The following is a 20187-nucleotide window of genomic DNA, read 5'->3' as shown; positions in this document are numbered from 1 at the left end:
GATTTATAAAATTACAGCTGGCAGAGAGAAAGATATTAAGACATGGACTGTATTAAGGTGGAAAATAGAAACCGGACAGCTTTTTGGAAGCGTCATTCTTATCTCATCTATCAGTCAAGTCACATTGTTTTTGTAGTTTTTGTAGAGTGAGGTGGTCTCTATCCATCAAACAAGTACTCCAAATCCACACAGCCATCAAAACACTACACAGGGTCAAAGATCCAATTTATTCCCAAATTTCTTACATTCCTTTTTGCACAGAATTCACATGTACAGTACAGCCTTACTAAAACGATCACTGTTTGGTCCCTTCTGATCTACATCCTTAAAAGTTTAATTAACCTTTCATTTACACTGTAAAAATTGAAAGTTGGATTAATAAAAAAATTACTTTGAATGGGTAACATAAAAAATTGCATTAACTAATTTTTTTACTTTAAATCAAAAATTTAATTTGAAAAAACTGTTTATGTACGTGTTACCAATTAAAGTTTTTTTTTACTTCAAACTTTTTACATAAAGTGGAAAAATTTAAGTTGAAAATGTATCAATTGAAGTCATTTTTTAAGTAGACCCAACTTTCAATTTATACTATTTAGATACACTCCAAAAATGCTGGGTTATATTCAACCCAGGGTTGGGTTAAAAATGTACAAACACTGACGTTGGGTTAAATTAACCCAGCAAGTGTTAATATTTAACACAATCTTTTATGGGGTAAATTACAACCCAATGGTCTTGGTTCATCCCTTTTCGACCCAATACTGGGTTGAAAATAGCCAAGTTTTATGTTTAGCAGTGTAAAAAAAGTTAACAAAACTTGCTTAAAATCTGTCTTTTGTCATAATCACAACAAAAAATAGGAAATATGCTTAAGGAAACAGATGAGTCTTGACCAATCCTTGGAAATATATTTAGTTGGCTCAGGTCTAACTGCTTGGTTCCTGTAGAGCTTCTGCCATAAAAAGCTTGCCAAGGTTCTGAGACGTGAACTCCTTGATGGTCTGGCAGTACGTGTTGATCTGACCTGAAAGTAGATGGAAAACCACATTTAGGAGATAAAGCTCTCAAATACTCAACAGAGTTTTCATTGTAGTTTATGGAACATGAGAAAGTGAGGAGAAAGGAGAGAAGTTAATCTTGAGGGAAGAGAAGAAGGTACAGAATACAAAAAGAGAGAAAACAAAGAGAAACAGATGCAGGGTGGGCTGTATGGAGAAGGGACTCGGTTAATGTGCTCTATTATGTAACGAACGCTGGCCGCTGTGCTCTTAGCTGATGGGTTTTCTGCTTAAAAGCACAGGTGTCTCTGCCAGTGAGGGATTTAAAGTCTGAAAGACCTTAAGAACTGATGAGAGATGAGTTGCTCTTCACCACATCAACTACAGCCATTTAACTTGGTCAAAAACCAACCCATTACTCAACACCACTACAAAGAGCTGCTCGTGGATCTCACCATCACTCTTAACAAAACTAGAACCTTAATCACAATGACAGCTATTTAAAATCTTGTTTGACTACAAAAACTTCACTTATAATCATCTCAAAGCTTAAAATACTAATTTGAAACATGTTGCAGTGTACAGTACAACGTGGGCCAAGATACAAAACAATATGACAGTTTGCAGTCCAGACGTATCACCACCCCCCAGCTATTTTTCCCTCAGACAGCGGCTGATCTATAACATGCTACCTCCATAACAAGTTAAAAACAATTGCTGTAAATCAATCTCCGGCAAGGCCTCCTTAATGTTCTTCATAAATTACACCTCCTCACTCCCTTCCTTCCTTCTCAGCTCTGCAGGAGAGAAGAAACGATCGCTCCAAATCTTTTTGGATCCAAACGAGATGAAGTAAGGAGAAGATAATTAGGACCGTGTTGGGATGTCTCAAATCGCTCTGGAGAAAATATATGGCTCCCGTTATACAATAAAAATACTAATCGTGCACTTAAAGGAATAATTCACCAAAATATGAAAATTCTTTCATAATTTCCTCAACCTCATGGCAGCCTAGATGTATATAGCCCTAATCGGACGGGATTAGTTTTACAGGGGGACCTCTGAGAAAATCGTGCTTCTCAGAGGTCCTCTGTGTTTTTAATCCCGTCCGAATCGGCCATGTCTGTGTTTTTCTCTGACGACCTCCGTAAGAATTCCAAAGCAATTTACCTACTGTTTTTCGCAGAACTCAGAGGTCCTCTGAGAAATTTAATCCCGTCCGGATGCAAATGTCTGTGTTTGCCCGCAATATCTTTTGAAAACGCGGTTCATTTCGTGTTTTGGCCAACGTGATCTGCCGTAAGCTCTTAATAATGTGCGTATTATTGTATTTCCTGAGAACCATTCATTCAGATATGGATGTTTTTTTCGCATTCTGCAAAATAAAATAATAAAATCAAGACGAGCTGAATATCAAACACTGTTAAGACTGGCCACTGTAATATCATAAACGTTATAAGAAACTCCGTTCAAAGTTGTTCAACTCCGGAATGGTAATGTGAATTAATAAAGATAATAAATTGTTATTAATCATTATTTCTTCATTTCTTTGGGTTTCTTATAAGCAGACAGTTATATAAAAACGTAGGCTAACGTTACTTTAGTAGGATTTGTATATTTTATTTTAATTTGTTAAATTAATAAATTACATGTTCTGTCAAATTTTACATTTAGAGCAAAATATTATACATTACAAACACGCGTATCCAGAGCACGTGCTCTTCTGCAACGCCCAAATGCATGAAACAGACACTCCCATCTCTGGAATAGCCTGCATCATTTTAATCCCGTCCGAATCGGTACATAAAATCCCAGACGTCCTGGGGGACACGTTGAAACTCAAACGTTGTTTGGAAAACTAATCCCGTCCGATTAGTGCTTATGACACACTTTCCACATGACAGAATTTTTTACTAAAATGCCATCATTTGGGCAAAAAACTTTTAGTGGCTAAAAGTGATGTCAAAAATTGTGAAAAAATTTACATCTTTGCTCTTTATTCAAAATTTTTATTAAAAATTAGGTGTCCATGTTACACTGGGGTTTGGAGTATAGCCATATTACCACAAAAAAAAAAAATAATAATAATAAAAGATAAAACTGTAGTCAATGTATGCTTTATTGCGTTTGAGCTTTTCATTTTTCTATGTATATCTGTATTGAAACCTATATGTTCTAAAGAGCCGTCATCTTAGACTCCTCTGTATTCAGGAGAGAGTATTAGCGTAGTGTACGCAATTTTCTTAATAACGTATGACAAATTCGGAGGGCGGGGCCACAGAGCAGCAGCAGAGAACCTCCGTAAGTTGCGTAAAGCTCTGATCTTGAATGCGGACGCGACTAAGATGGCAGCGCTACCGGAAGGTAGTTATTTTCGTTAATAAAGTTTTAAATATGGATATTTCTACAACAACACCGCGCGGATTACCCTCAGAAGACCTTTGTTTATCATCCTGGAGCCGTTTGGATTTATTTTGTGAAGGATGGACGCACTTTTTTTGGACTTGAAGGACGTGGACCCCATAACTTCACATTTAATTAACTGAAAGATCTAAAACATTTTCTAAAATATCCGAAAATGTGTTTGTCTGAAAAACGATGGACATATGCAACTCGGACAGCTTGGGGGTGAGTAAATCATGGGTTTAATATCATTTTTGGCCTAACTATCCCTTTAAGATGGCATAGTCATCATACATTTCTACACAGATGGGTAAGAAATCGATTTCCCATTGATTTCTGTCATTTTCCATTGATAAAACCTTAAAATTGTGATTAATAACATAATTTGTGCTTTTTCTACAGCATTGAGGGAAAAAATCTTATTTAATTTTCTCTTTTTTTTTACAATTTATGGTAAAAAGAGATTTGGATCCAAACTAAAAAGCCCCTATTGGCAAAATTTGCAACTACAACACATCATGTATTTATTTGATTGATTGTTTTATTAATAATTGTGATATTCATTATAATTAATTGTGATATTTTTTGAATGTTTTTCTTTAGAAAACAAAAAACAAATCTGTGTTTCTTTGGTGCTTGATATATAAATGTCAGTGAAACGTATGCATAACATTGCAAAAAAACATACAAAATGAAGAGATCAAAAACCACCTTAAACTTTAACCACCAATATTTCCTGAAGGGAAATGGCAAAGATTTTTGCAGTGGTAGTTCAAAGAGACTTAAAGATTAATCCTGGCGATGAGCAGGCTGTCCATACATGGAGGATGTTGATGGAGTTTAAACATCTTGCTGAGATCGTTTTTAGTTTTCTCAATTACCTGTGAGATTTCAATTTTTTCCTATGAATATTTGTATATATTAAAACACATATTTTCTAATACAGTGTGGTATGCCTTTTTGCCAAATAGTTTGTCCAAAAAATTCCTTAGTTAAGTTTTTTTGTACCATACCCCTCACATTTTGATGGTTTAAAATTGATCCATATACATCTGGGATAAAAATCTGGGGTGAGAAAGTTACAAGATAATTTTTGTGAGTTATTCCCTTAAAGCCAATGCAATTTTCAAGTTTGTCTTGAAACATAATTGTCATACATTTCTACACAGATAGGGAAGAAATTGGTTTCCCATTGATTTTTTTCATTTTCCATTAATAAAACCTTAAAATTGTGACAATAAAAATGACATCCAGGGCTCGACCATAAGAACAGCCCAATGCCCTGGGGAAAGCGTGAGCGATACTCGGCCCAGTTGACAGAACTGTCACTGTCCAGATCGGGGCAGGGCGGCAGTGTTTGGAGGCCATGCCAATTAAAATATTTAATCAAAGAGGATGCGAAAGATTTCAATGTGCTACTCACACTCCGTTTGAGAAGATTTGCATGTACGCACACAGGACGTATATGCCCAGAAAGCCTTATATCAAGACAGCGTGCAAATGGTTCAGATTGCGCACATAAACGGAGTTAAAGATCAATACATACTTGCGATGAGCAGGGTGTCCATCCGTGGAGGTTGTTGAGGGAGTTTAAACATCTTGCTGAGGTCTTCTTCAGGAAGTGGAGCTTCTCCACGGCTCTGTCTCTGAGCGTTCTCCTGCTGACGTCTCTGAACGTACTGTAGAAGATGGGGAACAAATGGTTATTTTAAACTTTATGTCCCTATTTTTTTGGTAGTAACCTCAGGGCCCAAACAATTCTCTTCTGATTGGAAGCCTTTTGAGATGTTGGTGGAAAGAGAAGATGATGGTGCACTGAACGGCAGGTGAGAATGATGTACTACGAAAGACAAGTCAGACAGGTTGTCAGTGTGAGGTTATCAAGCACAAGTATTTGGATAGGTAAATAAAAACCAGTCTTACTATACAATGCTTCCTTAAACACAACATTTACATTGAATTTGGCAGAAGCTTTCATCCTAAGTGCATTCTAGTTACACATTTTATCAATATGTGTGTAACTTGGGAATCAAACCCATGACCTTTGCATTGCTCTACCAATTGAACATTCAATCCACAGACTAGTCTATTTTCAATCATGTTGTCAATATGTAGCTCTATTGTCAATGTACTGTAGAGGCTTGACCCTTGCACTATGCAGGATGGATATTTCCCTTGACATCACCATATGATGTTGCAACCGGACCATATCCTTTGAAAACGGAGTACTTATTCACTTTTACTGTCAGCCATGACTGTACGTTATTGTATTAGACAGCATCAGTCATATTTCCTGCATCAGGAATTCGATTTTCTGCATCAGAATTTAATTTGACGTCTCATCAAGTGGAGCTCCAAACACAAACTCCTCCACAAAACCCGCAAGGAACGTCTGGATATTTATTTTGCGAATAATCCAAGTTGAAAGCAACAAGTGAATAAAGAGAGACCCACAGCGTATCAGAGGAATTCAGGAGGTCATATGCACATTCAATTCAATCAATCATGAAATTCTGGGCATCTGAGCGGGCATCCATTAACAGCTCGCCTCTCCCGTCTCATACGGACCTTGATGCACAACAGCTCAATAAATCTCTTTAAACATCATAGACTTTATAGAGTCAGTCAGGATGATTGTGAACAGAGCTTATGATCTGCTGGTGTTTGTGTGGCACAATAACTGGACTCTCTTGCATCAGTAGCAAGAGTTGTGGCTGTACGTTTAAAAGGAAAACAATTCCTCAGTTTGGGTGGATGTCATAAAGACACCAAAACCACAACAGAAAAATATTTTTAATGACCCACATGTAACAAAAATCCACTGTAATTTGTACATAGCTATTTTTGGCATTACTGCAATGAGAATGAAATCACATAACAGTGGTCAACAGAGAATTATGGTCATCAAAAATATCTCACATTGCAAAGAAGTGTGAAATATAAAAAATATGTCTTTACTTATTTTCTTAATGCTATTCAAGCATCTATGGCTACATTCATGGCAAGAACCGGTTAATCTGCACACAAGTTAATCTATACAATTACAAAAGTTGGGGAAGGACAATTTCAAATCCACCAAACCTGCCCAAGTATATGGGCTGTGGGAGAAATCCCAGAGTACAGCAAACTTCACAAAAAAAGACCTACTGACAGAGTCGAGGCTCGAATAGGAAAGCTTCTTGCTGTGAGGTGCTAACAGTGCTACCCACTGAGCCACTGTTGCACCCTTGATGGTTTTCAAACTGACAAGACATTATTGGTGTTGACACAATACAGCATAAAACAAAAACAACAGCATCTCTTCTGCACTAAAAACCACACCCTGTGTTTTTCAAACAAAGTTTGGATTACAGCCTCCAAATTTATTGGTGGGTTTTAACAATCACAGATTTACACTGTACACAATTTTAACCGCAACACAATTGTTTTTGCATCCATTTTTCATGAGCTGAACTCAAAAGACTATGTCACAGATGTGGCATAACAAGATGCTGATTAGACAGCATGCATGATTATTGCACAGGTGTTGCCTTAGGCTGGCCACAATAAAAGGCTACTCTAAAATGTGCAGTTTTGCTGTATTGGGGGGTCCGAAAACCAGTCAGTATCTGGTGTGACTAGAGCTGAGCGAAAATATGTCTGCTAACAGGAATTTTTATTTAGTTCATGAGGGCAGAAACAACTTCACACACTGTGCTGGTGTGAGATGGTGTGAGATGGTCTGAAGGTGCAGACATTTGATGGGGTCACCTGATGTTTCTGTTGCTGCTGCTTCGTGAGACCGCGGTAGAAGTTGTTGTACTTGACAATGTCCTGATTCATGTCATCCACACGGTCCATCAACATCTGTAAGCTCTTCTGCATGTGAGAACTGCAGAGGAAACAAAGGAGGACATTTAAAGTCAAGACATTTTTCCAATTAAAACTCATTTAACAAAATAAAAAATTAGCTTTTAAAGATACCTTCAAGCATAATCCTAAATTTGGTTAGATTTTCTTTTGATATATTATACAATATAATTTGACATTCCTGTATCTCACTTGGTAGAGCATTGCGTTGGCAGCACATGCGTTTAATTTCAGTGAACACAAATACTGATAAAATGTAAAGCTTCAAAGCATTGTGACTTTGGATATTAATATCAGTCAAATGCAAATACAAAAATATTAAAAATACGAAAACAAGTCAACTTGTATCTTGTTGATCTGCACTTTTTTCACTGAAAAACAAATTTCATAAAGTGATTTTTGTAGCAAACTATTTTTTGTATTTAATGTCTATGGTAGTAAAATGGTTTATTCCATGAAAGGGAAATGTTTTTCTATGTAACACATCTATTATTAAAATTTCAGTATGCTCAGATCACTGACAATATCAGATGAAACATGCTACCAAAGGCAACGCCAAAAAGACGATCGACTAAAATTCCCAAAAATCTCACGGGAATGTTGAAAGATCAAAGCAAATCTCTATAACCATAGCACAGTAATACAAAATCTAAGAAAAATATCTGATAATAACGTGAATCCCTTATTAACAATTCATCATATTCAGCATACATTAAAAAACATTTGCATGTATCATCTCGGGATATGCAAAACAGGTCCTGCAGTATTGGAATTATATTCATATATTATAGCAGGACAGCAGCCCATAGGACTTAGATCATGATGGGTGAAATGTCTTCAAAAGCAGTTTATCTGTTCTTAGTAAACCCCATTAACGACAAATTAGCCTCACCGGCATGTTCCATTAATCTTGGAGAAAATTGTTAGACATATATGGGGAGAAGAGATCCCGGGGGTGCGGATATACCAGGAGCAGCTCTCAGTCACATAAACATGTATACCCTTGCGTACAGCCACACATATATTCTCAGTACAATGAGCGTGGATTTATAATAACACGAAGTAATCTTGTAAGGTCTTTGTGAAACAATAGTATAGAGAAATCTCTCACCACCAGCTAAACTCTGAAAAATTATGCGTTGCTTTAACCCACAGTTGGGTAAAATATTGACAAACACAACACACTAAAAAAAATCTGGGATATTTTCAACCTATCCTTGGGTCGAAAAGGGACAAACCCAAACGTTGGCTTAAATTAACCCAGAAAATGTTTACATTTGACCCAGCATAGGTTAATCTACAACCCAACAGGTTGGGTTTGTTACTTTTTGACCCAACACTGGTGAAGTAAAACATGGACATACTTAAAAATGGGTTAAAACAGGGTTAAATTAAATCCATAATTTTTGATTTGTCCATATTTTTCCCAACCATGGATTGAAACATCCCTGCATTTTTATTTAGAGTGTACGAGTTTACTGTACATTCACATGGGGCGTTAGCGTTAGCGCTTCTCGTTTACTTTTAATGGGTGACGCCATGCATTGCCGAACTGAATTGTGCATCCGTCAACATCCCGTCACTGCGATTGCTCACGGCAGAAGTTGAACATTTCTCAACTTAAAACCCCAACCCGTGCGTCAGTCAAACAGATTGCCTTATGCAAATCACCTTGTGCGAGCCAGCCAATTACATTTATGCAAGAAAGTATTGTGGCCAGCCACTGTGATTGGCTGTTAGCCACGCTTCAGACAAGCCTTCCGTCAAGTGTTAGCGCTTTCGCCCTCGTGTAAATGTACCGTAAATGGGGTAGCTTAACAGAATCCGCTATCGCCATGCCAAAGTCTTCTATGTGTACTAAAGTTGAATTAGATGAACGACAAGGAACATGAATCACATTCAAACTTAAGTCTCAAACTTAGACCTAAATACAACTCAAATGTGGCAGTGACATGGATCACAGCGCCCCCTAACGTGTGGTTCAGTATCTTCCTTTTGAATTCTGACTTTAATCATTTGCAATGTTTTTCTTGTCCAAAAAAGTAGTTTTTTGCCAAAAGAACTTGCATGTCCTTTTTGGGTTTTGCAACAAAAGACTTACAACAAAATGTGTTAACTACCAATAAAAAGAGACAGTGAAAATAAAGCATTTCGATGACTGACTAATAACTGTTTCACTGCCATTAAAGTGAAATTACTGAACTTAAATATAAGAGCCTGGCAAAAATGCTCATTTACAAGAAAACATGACACACTTAGAGGGTTTTGTATCCAAACGATTATTCATATTAATAAAATGAACACTGAACAATGGTGGATCTAATCCTACTGCTGTTGCCTCGTGTTCAAATCAATGCCAAGAAATGTGTCTGCTAACAGGAAAAACTCTCAGTACTACAATGGCAATAAAAACAATTTTGACAAAAGACAGACTCTGCTCCTTAACCAAACGTTGAATTACAGTTGATACAAGTGGTGGCATTTCTGAACTGTAGACACGCCATCCATCCACCAGACAAACCAGACCCAGAGGAACACAAGTTTGGATTATGGTTGATAACTGTAAAAATGGCATGAAAAGACTTTCATTCTCCGTGAATATTTGAAGAAAAGAGTGTAAACCACAGATTAACTGGACTCCGAACAGCAAGAAATAAATAAATAAAATCACCTACCCTGATTTTCCCTTTAACTGCCCCACCAGGGTAAGTTTTAAAGCTTGCTGGCTCTGCAGGTTTGGCAACAAAGCAAGATTGTGGAGAGTACAAGAAGAGAAACAGAAAGGAGGTAATATTTGTGTGCGTGTGTGGCCCTGCAAGCCGTTTTTAATGTTTCTGAAGAGCCTTTCTGTGGATGCGCGCCAGCACTGATGAATGAGGGCAAGCATCTCTGTATGACCTCCATCTTTTACCGTGCACCTCATTATTCAGAACCCAATGAGCTCTATGGATCTTCCATTCTCCTACTATCTGAATTTCTCTCACACACACCTAATGTGCAGTTCATACCAAACACAAACTTGCACAACTTCAATACACACCCACCCAATAAAGAAACACAAAAGCACCCACACATCCCTACAGTACTCGCATACAGTATACATTCATATACACACCTTCAGTACAAACTAGAATACTAACCCTCCTTCAATACAGCCAAATAGAAACACACACCCTATAACAGGGGTCTCCAACGTGGTGCCCGTCACAGAGTCTGTGAGGTGCCCACCAAAGCACATGCTATTAAGTGTCTCAATTGTAATATTATTTATTAAATATTTTTATATTATGTTTGGCTTGGTTTACGTATGTTATCATTTGAAACAACACTAAAACATATCAAAAAGTAGCCCTTCAGATTGTTTTATCCATTGTGGTAGCCAGGGGCGTAGCAGCCATTTTAAAAGTGGGGGGACAGTATGGTAATGTGACCTAAGCTGCTGTTCATAATAATACATTCTAAATAGAATACCAATTGGCATTTTACAGCACCCTAGTGGCAATTTTGGGAACATGCCATGATAGCTTACATGAACCTATATTTGTGAAATCATACTCACAATTTAAAAATACTGCAGGACTTTGAAACCAATGTGAGACCATCTATAGCCTACTTTATTTTTATGAAATAAAGATATTTTATGATAGTTACAATATTTCAGTTACACTACATTTGTATTTTGATGAATATACAGATTACATCTACACTAATTTTATACAACATACATTTTATGAAAATATAGCAATAAAACCTAAATCAATGTATTTACAAGTTTTTAATATTTTCAAGATGGAAGTAAGTTATTTAATCATACATGGCCTTGGGAAGTGGGGGTGCTGTGGGTGCTGCAGCACCCACTGTTGGCGAGAGGGAGATTTTTTTTAAGTAAAAATATTTTGCACAATTTATATATTACTTATGAATATTTTAGGAGATTATTTTTGACACACGTAGGTTATTACGTGTATTTTGGATTTTAATTTCATTACTGTCTGTGCCTACCCATCTCCGTGGCCTCATCCGAGCGCACTTTCTCCGCCTTGCGTCTTTTGAAGACATGGGTAAGCAGCACCATGACCCAGAATAGACTCACACACCTTTGGCTAATGCATGCCCACACAGAAATTCTGAACTGCCTGGGCATTCGTCCCCTAGCTCATGAGAGACTTTGGACTCTATTATACAACCGGCGCAATGCGCGACGCGAGTGTCTTTTGCTATAGTAAAGAGCGCGTTGATATTATGCGCATACAGTATTAACGGGATGACAACGCGGGTTTGCTTATCACATACTCGAATGCGAAGCAGCACAAAAACGCTTTTTAATATGAAAAATTAAAGGATTAAAATGTAAAAGATTATTATTGAGTCTCTTGGACATAAATGATGACCGATTATGAGACACTAGAAGGAGTAAATAGCTGCTTCATCTAAGTAAATAAATGCTTTACTTTAAACGAATGCATCTATTTTTTATTTAAATGCTACCCCACGAATTTATTGTATATAATGACTATGTACCTGTGGATATGGTGAGATGAGAACGTTTGTAAATTCTTTATCTCTTGTTTGTAACAAATAAAGAATTTTTAGAGTACAAACCTTATATAAAGCCTAATATATTCTAAAAATGTAATTATACACCATGTATTTTTTTTATAAAAGTATACAATATCAGAACTAAACCCATTATTATTTTTGTTCCATTTATGAATTGTAAGTTAAAAAAAGACAGTAATAGTACTATTTAGTAAAAAAAGATCTATATAAAAATATACTAGGTATGTTACTGTGAGAATATTTTACCACTGTTAATCGACGTGTGATTTAAAAACGAAAGTAAAATATTTTCGTCCGCATGGATATAAAAAATTGTGAAGTTTAATTATTATTATGTTGTTATAATATTATATGTTGTATTAAAATATGTTCTATGTATGTATATCTAAAGTTATAATGAAAGTAATTTTCCCTGGGATTATTCAAAGTATTTCTGCTTCTGATTAATAGCGCATATATTTATCTGATAACTGATGATGTCTGTATGTTTCAGACCCTGGCTGTGTGCACTGAAGTGTATATGACAATAAAGTATTAAAACTCAATGTATTTATTTTTAAAATGTATTTTAAATAGGCCTATAGGCTCATAGGTTTTTTGTTAAAAAAAAATTATTTCACAGCACCCCCTGTTCAAAACATCAAAACTTCCAAACTTTTTACAATTAAACTAGATTATCTTTAATCCTGTTGCTCCATTACTTTAAACTTTGTTTTAAATCTCTGATTAACTTTAAAGTTTTGATGAGTTCAAATAGATTTTCTACAATTAAATATGTGGCTAAATCATCAGAAACAGACACCGCGAGTGTGGTGGCACTATTCAAAGATGCGTTTATTATAACGTCTCAACAGAGTGAGTTTGACGGTTTAAAAATATTACTTAACACTACCAGTGACAGCTCCCGATGCTCGTATGCGCTTCTCCTCTGTCATGCGCGCTCCAGTCAGAAACTGAGAGCAGTGAATAAACGGACACACGGCGGTGCTTCATGACAAATGCGTCGCGTCGGCACATCTTGTTCATTCATTATATCACAATAACTGAGCTTCGCAATATTTCCTGCCACATTGCTTCGTTAATCAATACAATTGATTGTTTTAATGATTGTCAAATGTTTTTATTTGAATAAGATCTTTAGATTACCGATGTATAGTGATTTATAATATAGGCTACAAAAAAATATATTACATTTGCCTGCATAAACTGTTTATTTTCTTTATGAAGGACAACGTCAACATTTGTTGCTGTTTAATTACACCGGCAGATTCATCAGCGCAGATGATGGGTTTAGCATAAATAAGTTTTAATCTATATTATAAGTTTTGTAAGCTGTGTTTAAATGTAAGTGGTGCAACACAACTCGAATTAAAATTAAACTGAGATAAACAAACCATATTTTAGCTCTAAACTCTGCTTATTTTAATCTGTGCAACCCACGCTGAATCCTGCGCAGCGTGAGGAGGTCCATAGTGTATTTTAACTACAGTAGGTTAAATCATAACAACTTTATCTCGTGATTTGTGTCATCACGACATACTGCAACATTATCTAATGTGTGTTTGAAAAAATTATGTAGGCTAATCGTCCTTTGCTTTTTTCTGGGGTGCATTTTATCCCAGACGGCGTAATAGCAAAAGTAAATGAACAAACGAAACTTCACAAGAGCAACAAGAGATTTGAAGCTCATGCAGACACGCTCTGTGATTGGCTGAATGTTAGTTCACTCAAATCTAAGTAACAAATCAGAGAACACTGTACATGACGCACTGCGCTGTTGCTCGCCGGAGCTCGCCTCCGTCTCTCATTAAAAATGTATGACTTCGGGCCACTTTGATGCTTGGTGGCCTTGTGAACGCACAGTAAAAGTGGGGGGGTCGTGACCCCCCCGTCCCCCCCGGTTGCTACGCCCCTGGTGGTAGCCCTTACTCACAAGGTTGGAGACCGCTGCCCTATATTATGCACTAACACAAGTATACCAACAGACACATTTTATACAAACTTTGCTTGTAAACTGTATTTCGTATTTAATATGTATTTTCCCCATGACAGTGCTGTTGCTTTATTTTGTATTTATATATTTTCTGCATTTTTGTAACAAACCCAAAATGTCCCAGTTTTTGATGAAACTTGAAAACTTGTTGTTTTAAGACCATATTTCATCTTGATAGCTAATGTAGAAAATGTTTGCCCTTGGGGGGAAAGAAAAACATTAGGCACCCTAGATAAACTTATGACGGCAAAATCTTCCATTGCGGTAAAACATAAAAGATGTGCGAGCGACGACAGTCGCAGACGTTTTCTTTAGAAGACAGACTGTCTTTGATTTAATTTGCTCGGGTCACTTACATCAGTGAAGGTCAGACTATTATTCAAACAACTTCATTTAAACCATGTATTATTTGCCAACTTTCTATTAACTGTTATTTATTTACTAAAGAAGGCAATTTTAATATTTGGCAAGTGTTCGTTTTAGACTCTGCACAAATCCAACTACAGTACAGCTTTACCATAAACTATTGGTTTTTTTTATAAAAACATAAATCACATTTTCTATAGACAAACCCTAACCTTACTTTTAAAAGAAAAATAATTCAAGTTTTTAAATCAAAAAGCAATATTTACATTGCGTATAAATTATTTTTAATTCCAAGCACATTCCCAAAGGAACGTTTTGTCAGATTTAACTACCTTCTTGGGAAAACGCTGTGTCCAAAACCTAGCTGAGTACACGGACACACAAAACTCAGTAAAACAGACACGCATGCATATCCACATCTCCTGGCTTTTATTAGCACACTTAATAACATTTCACAATGTCAGTTTCTCGCTCTGTCTGAAACAAACGCAAACAAATCAAAACAAAACTCTGCGGATCTAAAATCGTCCTCATGAATAAGCCGCCAGTGACTGTGGTTTCCAATGACTCGCTGGATATTATTAACATCCTCTGAAAAGACAGTTGGAAGTTGTTTATCTTTTATTTGATTAGGAAAGAAAACACCTTCCATGACGGCAACTGGTAGTTTAAGTGATGCTGCTCCATGAGCCGTGCATCGGACAGGGAGACGCGCCGTCCCAGTAAAAACTGAACCGCAGGAGAAAGGTGACTCATTAAAAGCACACTGTTCTATTTCAGATTTCTATTGACGTAAGGTTTAGGCCATCCGGGCTCGTGGGGCGCCGAGGCGGCGTAAGACAACAGCATAGGCCAAAACACACAAAGAACGAGCGTGTGTCAATCTTAACCACTTATCTAAACGCATGACAGTGAAATGTCACAGGCAATGAGGGGTGCTGCTCAAACATGAGAACCTCTGCTTTGGGACAGCAATTACGCCAAAGCAGATTTCAGACAGGCTTTCTGAAAGGGAGGCAGAGACTTCCAATGTATCCTAAGCAGACGTGACAAGCGTCGAGTAATTTGTCTGTCCACACAGAAACAGATGAATTATCTTAACCAGATGCAACAAGCGAGAAGTAATTTGTCTGTTTATGCTGAAAGAAAAAATGCTGTGCCGTGACAGTCAACCACTGACAGTCAAAACGTATCTGATGTAATATTTGACATAATATACAGATGTGCAAGGTGGGATTTTTAGAGATTTCATTGTTTTGGGCAACAGACAAAATGTCATATAAGGACTTCATAATTCCCGTAATGCCAAGACACGTAGTTTATAATGCCGAAAAAGTGAGAAAAAAATAAACCCTTCACACTGATATGAAGTACACAAAATGTAGTTTTTTGCAAAACATTTCATCACACAACCTTTCGCAATTTTCAATGCATGACCAAAACGTTGTTTTAACAAACACTTGGATTTCTTGCAAGCTACGGCATTGTGCAATTTTTTTTTCGAAATGTTCAGTTCAACTGAGCTGCAACCTTCCAGGTACGCAATTGGTGTTTGTTTATCAATTTGTTTTCCTCAAAGCTGGTAGAGATAAACACAATATCAGTGTGCTTTTGCTTTCTACAAAAGCAACAACATTGTTGAGAGTTACTGGAGTTAACCGGAGTGATGAATGGTTGGATCTATGTGGAGAAAATGATGAGGCGCCCACTCTTGTTCCTGGCTAATCAAAACGAGGCTTGGGGCCAAACAGATTCCAATGAAGCGTCCAGATCATTGAAAAGAGTCAATGAAGTCCAATGGAGAAGTAAGAGTTGGTAGATCATGGAGTTTAGTGGTTTGGGGAGCCACATTGAGGCCAGATGGAACTCTAACAGCCCTACATTGACAGCCATGATGGATCTGGTGCAACCCAAGGGGGCCGACTTTGCTTTTAGACTAAGCAACAACTCCTGCCCATGAGCCCCATCCTAGATATCCAAGCTTTGAGAAATAACAAAGTGAGAGAAAGCCTTTATGTGTGTGTATGTGTAGGGTGAGTTGTGATATATATACCGTACGCAAGTCTAAATCACGGTGGTTACCAAACACGTTGCTGTGAATCTGGGCTACCCCCTGCCACACACTCTTTTAAGAGAGTACAAGGGTGCCTAGAACACGAGATGGGAGAGAAAAGGTGAACGAAATAATGAAAAGAATAAAAAAGGCTTCGCACAGAACCCTCCAGAGAACTGAGCTCATTTTAAATTAGGCCTGCGTTTGTGCAGCCACCACCACTACAGGCTTACAGATTCCCATACAACCTCCCAAATCACCTCGCCATGCCAAAATACTGCAAAACTCATAATTCTTTTACATTTAGCTAAAATGTAACTATATTTCGTCGCTAAATGAGGGGAGCTGGTTCAAAGCGAACCCTATGGGAAGCAAAGCAGAGAGGGAGGGCGAGCAAGAAAGAGAGAGAGAGACAGGGAGGTATTGTGTTGGTGAGGTGCAGTAGCTCAGTGTTTGGTTTCTACGGTAACAACAGACTGCACAGAGATAACTTAAACAGATGTGGAGAAAAAAAGGAGGGAGAAAAGATAGAAAAAAGGAAAAATAACGAAAAAGAAAAGCCACAGATAAATCCGGCTTGTCTGCGAATGCTTTTTAGGTATTTTAAAAGAGAGAGATTGCACAGAGAGTTGGAAACAAGTGGCAGATAGACGTGACATTAAAAGAAAAAAAAGAAAGTTTTACCGATTGAAATATAAAATTGCAAACTGACATTTTAAAAATAAAGTTGTGGTTAAAATTTTGCTCGAATTTGTTTAATGTTTTATCATAGCATCTAATAATATATGAGGAGCTCGGATGCAAAAGCTGCTAAATTCCACCTTCGTCAAAAATGAGAATGATATTAACCGAATGTTCTCTTCACATATTATACATTAAAATTACTTTGCTTCAAATCCGCTTAATCCCCACTTCAGGACAGGCAGGAAATTCAGCTTTTTTGCAGAATCTGCTAAACCCCTATGTCGAATTTTGATCAACATCCTCTAAGTGCATTGTAGATGAATTGGATGAACAACGAAATGTGAAACGACCGTCGATCATGTGGGGTGTAATGGATCGTAGTAGATCCGCCCACGGTTCGGCTCTCATGCGATTTGCAGATTAATACGCAAACTTAAATAGTGAAAGTTTATCGTTTGGACGCGTTTCAAATGATTTTAAACAATTTAACTGTGCTAAATGGCGCAGTTTTCTACACACACATGCAATTAAATGTGTCCGGTCCAACTCCAGTCAGACATAATCAACCCCATGCCCTTTAAAGATCAGAACTCCTGATGTGTAGAGAGATGCGCTACTGTGTCTCTTTCTGTGGTCCAATAAAAAAAAATATGGTGAATAGAGCACTAAACGTAACAGTAACGTAATTTTTACTTTATGTGGATCGACTCTTTATGCTGCATCTTCTTCTAGAAATGTCATTTGGAATTCATACATTGTCTGTGTGTGCGCTCGCATTTAAGTGCACTCAAAAGTGCATACATGGAGAGACGCATTTCAAAAAGCAAGAGAACATAAAATCTTTCTGTTCTTGACAGGACACATACAAACAAAATGATCTTGAAATACCACAGTATTCTTTTTATAATAAAACATTTGTTTATGTCTTAAGTGTATGTATAGATTAGGGGCAGAAACCAGGTCTGTGCTTATCTTAAAGAGACAGTAACCTCAATTAACCTACTTTAATCAGTCTCATTAATGTTAATCAAACAATCCAAGACAAAGAGAAAATCACTTCTGTAGCTCAAAAAAAAAAAACATTTATACATACAGACTGTTATTATTTATTTGATTCGATTTCTAGACCTAACGCCAATTTTGGACCTTACTTAATGTGCATTTTGTTCTTTTTATAAATGTATGCAATTTCTTTATTTGTTCTTATTAGAGTTTTCCCACACCTTAAGTTTTGTGATCCATTACACCCCTAGTGGATCAAATTCAAACTTGAGTCCCTTGGACCTGAATACAATCCCGAATGTGGCAGTCACATGGATCACAGCGCCCCCTTAATGTGTGGTTCAGTTGATGCTTTTACATTCTGACTTATACATCCATTATTCATGTTTCAATGATTTTGCAAACGATTATTCTGCTTTTGTTTGCATGCACTTAGAGGATTTTGCAGCTAAATACATTTTGTTTCAATACCAATGAAATGACTTGTGGTATTTGTTAAAATAAGGCATTTCAATTACTGACTAATAACTGAAATTACTGAACATTAGAGCCTGATAAAAATACTTCTAATTTACAAGAAAACATGTCAGACGAACTCAAAGGTTTTTGCATCTAAACTACCAATATAGTGTAAAAATTGTAATCTGTGTGTGTGTATGTGTGTGTGTGTGCGTGTGTGTGTGTTCCTCTGGTTTGAGAGAGAGCAAGACAGAGGTAATTACAGATGTATTCTTTCAAGTCCTAAGAAGTGCGCCAAAGGTTCCCCCCTTTCATCTGGGGAAAAACTGCATCTGGCAGGGCGAATTAAGTGAGACAAATTAAAAAGATAAAATTCCCTTTCTAGTCAGCCATTAGGAGGCCTTCAAACCCTCTTGGACCTTTGACAATTCAAAAAGCAGCAGCAAAAATTGATATTTCTGTCCCAAGAAGCATCATTTCAACCATAGCTGCTCAGAAAAAAATTGATGAAAATAATAATTGGAAACTCAAACCTCCTCTTGTTCACCACATCCCACACATTCTCACAAAGTTATATATGCAGAGTTAATTTAAATGAAAAAAGTGTGAAATATTGATGGCATCTGATATATTGCCTCATCTCTTCAGGCTCACTCCAGGCCCACAATGACAAACAGGAGAACTGAAGGAGAAAATTGACCAGCAGGAAGATCTACAGAAAATTATCTTTTATAACCTGAGCCGGTTCCTCTTCAAAGCATTCACGTTCTTAACATTTATTCCTTAATGTTTTATTTCACTTTCCACAGGAAAGAGTTGTTTAGAGGGCAAACCTGAATAATACAACCCATACTTTAATGAAATGGTACACAAACCTATAGCTTAGATGTAGCTGAATGACATGAGATTCTAACAAAGTGTTTTACTGCATAACAGTCTCGTTTATTTAAGACTTTTGGCTAAACTCGGAGTTGCCTTTATGAAATATCCATGGATGCCTGCAAAGGGTTCAACCCTGCGACCTTATGTTTGCCACCCACAAACTTTACCACACTGCCTTTACGAAATCAATTAAACTTCTTTCTAATATCAGCAGGAGGATTCTGCAAGACGAAGATAAGAGCTGCTGCAAATTCAAGAGTAAAGTCACTTGTGGACTGTCATTTTGAAAGCCCTCTTGTAGTTCAAGAGGCAAAATGTCTGAGGAACATCTTTCTCAGTTTGAGTGTCAGAAGTATTTCTACTTAGAAAGTCTAATTTGAAAGCGATTAAAACCAGACGTCGTCTAAAAACAAATCGCCCGGGCGGCACTGACCTCTCCATTAGTTCACATCAGAAAAGATGAGTTCCTGCTAATTTGAGCAATCATCATTAGGGACATCTGACTGATAGTACAAATTTACACATGCTCTCGCTCTCATTTGGAAATCCCTGGAAGTGTTGTGAACGTGTGCGATCAGACCTGCTGGAAAGGTTGAGGAGCTCGTGGTTGTCTGTGACAGTGGAATTGCCCTCCAGCTCCCATAGCAGAACGTTGATGAGATGAGAGTTCTTGATGAAGATTGGCACCTCTTCAAACATGTTTTCGTACCCCACGCTTGCCTTCTTCAACCTGTGCACACACACAAAAAGACATTTTCCTATCCGTCAACAAAGGGTCCGATTTTAGAAGCAACTTGTTGCTCAAATCCAATTCACAGTCTCTGGCATTATCATCCAATTAGGATAGTTACTAGGATGGCGCCTTACTCCAAATAGTCTCTTGCAATGAAAGAGTTTTCGGAGCAGATCACTCTAATGAAGTGATTGGATGAATT

The 20187-nt window shown here is 37.2% G+C and overlaps 1 protein-coding gene across 1 annotated transcript in view; it reads right to left on the bottom strand.

Annotated features, from left to right (window-relative positions):
* Positions 1-208: 208 nt before the first annotated feature.
* Positions 209-20187, bottom strand: part of eif3hb (eukaryotic translation initiation factor 3, subunit H, b) — a 69554-nt gene continuing 49575 nt past the window's right edge. Inside the window, exons 5-8 of the mRNA XM_065290739.1 lie at positions 19833-19982; positions 7155-7275; positions 4951-5083; positions 209-1027 (exon numbers count right to left, since the gene is read on the bottom strand). Of these exons, the coding sequence (XP_065146811.1) occupies positions 930-1027; positions 4951-5083; positions 7155-7275; positions 19833-19982 (502 nt within the window). The 3' untranslated portion in view covers positions 209-929. The remainder of the gene's footprint in view (positions 1028-4950; positions 5084-7154; positions 7276-19832; positions 19983-20187) is intronic.

This window comes from Paramisgurnus dabryanus, chromosome 19, assembly GCF_030506205.2.
Source record: "Paramisgurnus dabryanus chromosome 19, PD_genome_1.1, whole genome shotgun sequence".
Taxonomy (NCBI): Eukaryota; Metazoa; Chordata; class Actinopteri; order Cypriniformes; family Cobitidae; genus Paramisgurnus; species Paramisgurnus dabryanus.
This window is presented reverse-complemented; position numbering and strand designations above follow the sequence as displayed.